General features: G+C 39.4%; 1 protein-coding gene across 2 annotated transcripts in view; it reads left to right on the top strand.

Annotated features, from left to right (window-relative positions):
* The window catches only part of LOC147709416 (xanthine dehydrogenase/oxidase-like), a 736168-nt gene extending 730946 nt beyond the window's left edge, over positions 1 to 5222 (top strand). Inside the window, exons 35-37 of one of the 2 annotated variants that reach the window (XR_015296692.1) lie at positions 86 to 253; positions 3566 to 4197; positions 4253 to 5222. Coding sequence is in view for 1 of the 2 variants with exons in the window: in XM_086927985.1 (XP_086784111.1) it covers positions 86 to 253; positions 3566 to 3616 (219 nt within the window). In the remaining variant the exon portion in view is untranslated. Of the gene's footprint in view, positions 1 to 85; positions 254 to 3565 lie in introns of both variants that reach the window. The other variant, XM_086927985.1, reaches the window with a different exon arrangement.
* The last annotated feature ends 2563 nt before the right edge of the window (positions 5223 to 7785 follow it).

Consider the following 7785-nt stretch of genomic DNA (forward strand, 5'->3'; position numbering starts at 1 on the left):
GGATTCAATATCCCCCTTGTGGCCACTCATCTAAGATTGAGTTACTCTCAGTTCTGAGGCACTGTCTCTGTTTCTTTTGTTGCAGGCAGTCGGAGAGCCTCCACTTTTCCTTTCTGCTTCAGTCTTCTTTGCTATTAAAGATGCCATCGCCTCAGCAAGGAGTGACGTCGGCCTGACTGGACCCTTCAGACTGGACAGCCCTGCCACTCCAGAGAGAATACGAGGCGCGTGTGTTGACAACTTTACCAAAATGGTAATGCTCCTCTTTTTTTACTTTATATTTTTCTCAATGATTATTTATTTATTTTGTTTTTGTATTTCCTTTACCTTGCACAATACAGCACTGTTTCCTTTTAAAATACTAAAAGCATGTCTAAACACAGTGTGGGTGTGGCTCCACGATCTCACTTACTGTGATACTATGAGTGATACATATGCCTCACTCTTGCCCGCCGCGTCGTGCCTGTGTGATATTTGGCAACCTCTCAAATGCTATTTGTAGGCACACTCCATGAACAACGAATAAAGCCGATATTTCCGCCTATGGGTCGCAAGTTCCGGACTACAGAACCAGGAAATAAGTGTTACCCCGATGTTGACTAAGTCGGAATTGTTAAAAGTAGTGGTACCATGACGATGGGCGAGATCATTGCTATACTGTCCATGTTTCTAAGACATTCTTTGTATATTCCTCCACTGTATTTGGGTTTCTTTTGTTTTTTCTGCTCTCCTTCTTTCATTGTAGATTGACAGGAAATGTTTTTCTATTTGCCAAAATAATGCTATTGGTCTGGCAATTTGCAGGCCACAGGCTTTTTCAATTATTGCTTGTTTGTGATATTTCTTGAAAAATACTAATAAAAAAAGTTTAAAAAAAAATGTCCATACACAAAAACCAGAGCAAAATTCAGAAGGTCTTGGCATTGTGATGTGGATAACATCATAGTTCATTAGGACAGAAAAGCACATATTCATATACTGGGTCTGCACAATATTTCTATTTTGCTGGGACAGTTGGTTGAAATCTACAACTTCGCCTTCATCACAGACTGACCTAAACTCTGCTTTTACCAAACTAGCTCCATATAAAAAATCCTCTCAGAACAGGAACAAACCCTCTGCATAAGCTTCCATTTCCCCAGTGGTTACTTTGTAAAAAAATAAATGCCAGGGCTCTCGTCAGGGGACAAATGGGAACCAGCCCATTTCTCCTGTAAGCGCTGCCAAAAACAGATTGAACTACTAACCATGAAAGTGGGGAAAGGGTGTGGCTTAATGACAGAGCTGGGGAACCAGGTTCAAGTCTTGGCGTTGGCTCAACATCCTGTGAATCTGGGCAAATCACTTAATTTCCTCGTGCCTACAAAAATAAATGTATCCTTAGGTGGTGCTCATGAAAGGCGCCGTTGTTGATTAATAAGTGCCAGTGCTGAGCAGTGGAAACCACTGGCTCAAATTAAGCCCTGCATTTCCCTATCCTACTAGTAAAACTATAAACAAGACTGCGCCCAGGCAGTGGAAATGACGGGGACCGATATTGTTTTCAGACATGCTAATTAAATCAATTATTTTTGCTATGCTGAATTCATCCAACAGTTGGTGTAGCCAGTGCATTGTAAAGTTGCTCGATTGAGCAAGATTATTGAGGCTTTTTTATTTGTATTGGTTTGTACACTCTAGCGCGCCATCCCCGGCATTAATCCATTAACTGAGATAATAGCACCTATAAAGTGGTGCAATCAACATTTCTTCGGGTTATCCTGCAGGGAAAAAAGATGCACTGGTAAATTCAGACTACGCTAACTGGCTGAACTGTGTCCCAGCCCCAGTATATTTAAAATGACATAATGGTATATTCATTTGCAGCACTGGTGATACATTTTTAATCCTGCTCCTTCCATATGATAACTGCATTGAAACTGGGTGGTGGAGGTGAGATATCTCACAAGAAACTGACACCTTTTATTGCATTTATTCCAGAGAACCAATTTATTCTGGAAAGTATGAAAATGTCCATTCCAACTATGTCGTAATTTGCGTTTCATAGAGAGGCTGGTGTATTATCCAGGTTCCCTTTCAATGACTGGTTTGTCCAGAGCCATTGGAGCCATAAAACACTATGAAATGTTTGTGTTTGACATAAACTGTCACTTGCAAATAATTGCATTTGGAAAAGTCAGTGCCAACCTCCATGAAGGACCTGCTTTACATCTCAACAGATCCTGTCCTGAGAAACCTGTGGCACCACAAAACCAAATCTGTGCAATGTAAAAGAGTTCGAAGCAACAAAAAAGAAGAAAGCTTTGGATCCTGTAAGCATGACCATACCTAGCATAGAGAGGATACATCATGCCATGTTCTTTTCCCTAAATATACTTGATTAGTCACTTAACCAGCTAACCATCAGCAGCCTTACAATAGAATGTCCTACTTAGGATTACTTTGTCCACATCTTCATCTTTTTCTGTGAATCTTTCTGAATGGCTCCAGTTTTGTCTCATAGTGGCCACTATGAGACTTTTGAGCAGGTCTGGAAATCTCGTGCCAGTTGGCCATCCAAAGATGAATTTGTTCATTCAACGTTTTAACCTGCCTAAATGCTCCCTCCCTCCACTTTGTAGACGTATAGCAGAACGTGTCTTGCAGTTCTACACTAAGGGACTCTTGAGTTGCCCAGTTTGCAGTAAAAATTATAAATATTGTTGCATATGTGTTCAGCAGCTCCAGTTCCCCCTCCTGCATCTTACTGATAAGTTCCTGCCTTTCAAGTACTTTACATTTCTTTGAAGAAAGGTCCAAGGTCATAGCCCTTCAAGTGAGCCTGCATGTTTTGATGTTGACTGCTAACTTTCATCGATACTTTGACCTGTCTGACCCTGTGCAGGGAGAATGAGGCAATGAACAACCAAAATCAGAGTGCACTACCTTTTGCAGTAAAATTCTCATGCTTAAGCAAGAACTAAATTGCACAGATCTGCATTTTTATAGCATCTACCTATTTATTTAATTTTCATTTCTGATTTACCAACTGTACTCTGTCCAGAAACGATACATAGGAGATGTACCGTTTGATGGAATGATTTTGTGATGCCAATGTAACTCTTATTTAGGGCGCAGGAAAAACACTTCACGGAATTGAATGTCCTATGCACACGTTGCCAGTTTTGCTGCACAAGACTAGAGCAACCGACCCCTTGTTATCTTATTTCCAAAAGAACCAAATAATTGCATGCCACATAACCCTCAGCATTGACCCAAAAGGCTCCACTCCACGTGGGAGTAGCAGTGCATTTTCCACATTTACCACACCGCTGAAACAAGGGACATTCAAATGAAAGTTTAGAAGAGCAGATACTGACATTGTCAATCATTTCTCAGTATTGTATGGGCTTTTGCGTGCCAAGTTCCAGATTTTTCCATGCATAAATCCGTGCATTCGAAATGTCATATTGATTCACCATCTTAACCTATCTTACTTAATCAAAACATATCTGTTTCTTTATAGACTTTGTCACCTTAATCTTGAATGACTTCTCAAACATTTCTTGTATTTTCTTTCCTTCAGTGCCCTCCTGCTGAACCCGGAACATTTAAACCTTGGGATGTGACCGTATGAAGAGTCTTGAAGACAAATCCGCAATAATCAAACACCCTTAGAAACGATCTCATGCACAACCATTTCAAATTTCAGCTGAATGTTTGAAACGTTCTTCAAAAATCAATAGCAATAACTCAGATTGTGCAGTCACAAAATTTCTAAAGACAAAAATACTTAATTGCTTTTCTTGTAAACTTCAAACCAGTTCAATATTTAGTGCCACACAACTGTAACTTCTTGTTCAGAAAAGCAATAAATCTTCCTGTAGCGTTATGTACCCTGAACATCAAAGCCACAATATCAGTGGGAAAAAATATTGAGGACAAAATTGAGAGAAAAAATCATTGATAGATAAGTAAGTCTAGATTTGTCATACCTAGTAGTACATACCTTCAAGGTACATGAATGTGGAGTTAGCAATAGTAAACATACACTTCCCTATATATTCACTTTCCTGTCAATATTTTGTCCCTCGCTATTCTAATCTCGATGGGCCTGATTCTCAAAAGTAATCTGAGATAAAATCCTAACTTTACGTCTTTTGGTATTCACTAAAGGCATTTAGGAGTAGTTAAGTTAGTATTTTGTCTTAAGTTTTGGTTTTAGGACAAAATCCTAACTTGAGTTTAACTTAAGTTAGGATTTTGTTTTAAGACCAAAATTTAAGACAAACTTAAGACAAAATCCTAACTTTACTACTCCTAAATGCCTTTTGTGAATACCGAAAGCCGTAAAGTTGAGGATTTTGTCTCAGATTGCTTTTGTGAATCAGGTCCTGTATTCTTCTATCTTGGTGTTGTTGATGTTGACATTTGTAGTTTAACCTTCCCCCCAAGCTTTTTCAATCACCGACAGCAGTAAAATCCAAGTTTTTTATATACTTGACTAACACCGTATACAACTATAGGAGCCTGTAATAAATTGATCAAAATAGGGGTGCACTCCATATCCTTGGGCAAAATGTCTGATATTTTTATTATTCATGTAAATACTATTTTAAACTAGGTATTGGTGAAGTTGTCAATCTTAATACTCTCCTTCTCTCTGAAATTCTGTGGATGTGTATAAAAAAAGCAAGCCAACTGTAGGCTTTTGGGGAGAACATTTTTGCAAAGACATTTGCTGTAAAACGACCCCACAAATACTTGTTTGCTGGAAATTTTACCTATGAAAACGTTTTTTAAAAGTAGACACATGTCAAAGCATAGAATATTTCGATATAGTAAATCACAGACAAAGGTAGCAGTGGAATAAAGGCTAGCACCTCAGTTGTAAACCAACTTTTTTCTGACATTGTTTTCTAATCATCTATCAGTGTTGGTGCCACTCAAGGTAATATCAAGCATCCCACTACCACGGATGCGACCCTTTTGGAGTACCAAAGGACTTCTATGCTAGTTCAAGTAGCACAAATTTACCTCAGCACTCTTCAAGTTTATAAAACACTACAGTTGAATAGTGTAACCCGTCTGTATAGATATCTGTATAGCAATTCACTGACAAATAATCCAGTAAGTCTTTTTGAGCAAAAACAAAATATTTTTTAATATATTGATATTATTTCTTTGCTAATTGTGGTGATTTCATATTTTGTAATACAGTAAAAATAATCAACAGTTACAAATGTTGTTTTTTGTTTGAGATTTCCCGGAGGTCCTGTTCATATAGCCTTTACATATTCTTAGTAACTTCTTCAAGGCTTCAAAATTCTAAAAACGGCAGTCCAAGTAGTAGATAATGCTCCCAGGGACACAAGGACCACCCGTACCTTGTGTTTCAAATATTAAGGGACATACGGTGGATGTCAAACGCCACAGAATAGATCGTTTTTTCAAAATGTTTTCATTTGCATAAGATGTTGTCAGGTATTTTTCATTGTAAGGAGTCTGGTTTGGCAGTATTCGGAATTTTGTGTCACTCATACTTCATAAATTTGGCGCAGGTTAGTGGAGTATATAGGATTCAAGTGGAGGTCTTGAAGATTTTAGTAAAGCTTTGAGGGCTATGATAAGCCTTCCTAATTTAGGTGCCACCCGCCGCGTTCCAATCGTAATGTCCCTCGACAAGTAAGGGTCATCACGATTGAAACACTGTTGATTAGAATATTTGAATGTTGTCTGCTCTGCAGCAAAATTAACACATGATTAACTTCCTTTCTTAATGCTATATGAGTAGTGTTGAGGTCCCAAACATATCCCTTGAAACCAAATTCATAAGGCAGATTTAGTGACCCCTGTCACCCCCGTAGGCTTTACTTTTCTTCTATAATGCATTTTAAGAATCATGGGCCTGATTCACAAAGGTAAGCTGAGACGAAAGTCTAATTTTATGACGTTCAGTATTCACAAAGGGCATTTCCGAGTAGTAAAGTTAGACCTTTGTCTCAGTTACATTTAAGTTTTGGAATTAAGTTTAACTGAGACCATGACTTTAGGTCTCAGTTAAACTTAAGACCAAACTTAAGTTTAACTGAGACAAAAAGTCTAACTTTACTACTCGTAAATGCCCTTTGTGAATACCGAAAGGCGCAAAATTAGATTTTCGTCTCGTTAATGTTTCTCTTCATGTTGCAGTCAGCCAATCAGAGCACACAGTCACACAGTAGTTCACAGGAGTGATCTACTCATGCTGGAGCAAGGCAGCCGGCAGAAAAAAAGCCAACAAATCCCCTTAGTTAAATTAGATTACTCTATTATTTGAAGTTGCTTGATCGCGGGACTCTGGTGAGGCTCCCGCTTACCCAACCGATAAGATAAACAATGTTGTTGAGCCTGAATTTCTCAAATACTATTGAACAGGTTTGCATTAAATAACAAAAGCCTACTTGCTGAGCCAAAATCTAGTAGTCTGCCAAATATGGTGTAATATTGTTCAGCTGTTTTTATGGTATCTCTGTTTAATTTTCCTGTAGGAAGTTGCATTGAGAAAACGCATTTGTTACCCTCCTTTTTTCTCACCTACCATTTGATAGATCATTCCGAAACTTTCCAGGAAGGAATTTAGATGGATTCACTTTTTTGGGGAAAGACCTTGCACAAAGGGAGGAGGTTGACTGCCCCTGGAGGGTTGGCCTTATGCATGGTAAAAAAATATTGCTTTACATTTAAAAAACTAAGAAATTCACTTGATAAACACACAGGTTAAAGCAACGGTATAGTTAGTAATGGTAATAAAATCTTACTTTGCATTAAAAAAACTAAGAACTTCACTAAAAATACAAATGTCAAAGTGACATTATAGGTCGGTGAAAATGTCAATCAAACACCGGTGAAGAAGTCCTGGTGCTGAGGGCCTTGCAGCTTTGGGTGGGTTCAGTTGAACAGCCAGATCTTGAGTCCTTTCCCAGAATTTCAGAAGACAGGATGCAGTCCAGAGGTGAAGGGGAGGCTGTTCCAGGACTTAGCAGTGAGATAGGAGAAGGAACGTCCTCCACAGTTACTTCTTCAGATGTGGGTGTGTGTGGCGAATGAAGGATCAGGGAGACACAGAGGCCCTGATCCTCCTCGACCTCTCAGCAGTGTGTGACACTGCTGAGAGCCTGATCAAGAGGCTTCATCACATTGGAATCCAGGGGGATGCCCTCAAAAGGATCGCCCACTTCCTGACTGAAAGAACCTAGAGAATCTGACTACTACCTTCACCTCAGAACCCAAGAACATCATCTGTGGCGTCCCTCAAGGCTCATCCCTCAGCCCCACACAATTCAACACCTACAGTTCCTTGGCCAAGATTGCCACAACCGGTAGCCAGCTCCAGATTCTTCATTACAAATATTTACACCGCACATAATAAACAACAGCTAAACTCCATCGCTGTAAGCTGTGGGAGGATGATAGATGTGGCCGATGTAGGGCTACGGGGGCTGACTTCCTTCACCTAGCTTGGGACTGCACTGCTGTGCAGGAGTATTGGCTCCTGGTCTTTGAAGCTCTGGAGCATATGAAATTGCTACGCCTCCTACAGTCTCCCCTTTTCACCTTCCTTTATCAAGGATTAAAAACCTAAGCACCTAGCAGCTAAGAATCTATATCATAGAGAAGCATGTTTGAAGCAGCAGAACGCTCAGTCTGTCTCCACCCCCTCTTTGCAATTTTACAAAGCATAGAAAGCAGGCTAGTAACATTTGTAGACTACATGTTTACAATTAGTTGTAGTATATAAGTGCAATCGATATTCAGTGAAGGGTC

The sequence above is a fragment of the Lissotriton vulgaris genome, chromosome 6, assembly GCF_964263255.1.
Source record: "Lissotriton vulgaris chromosome 6, aLisVul1.2, whole genome shotgun sequence".
Classification (NCBI taxonomy): Eukaryota; Metazoa; Chordata; class Amphibia; order Caudata; family Salamandridae; genus Lissotriton; species Lissotriton vulgaris.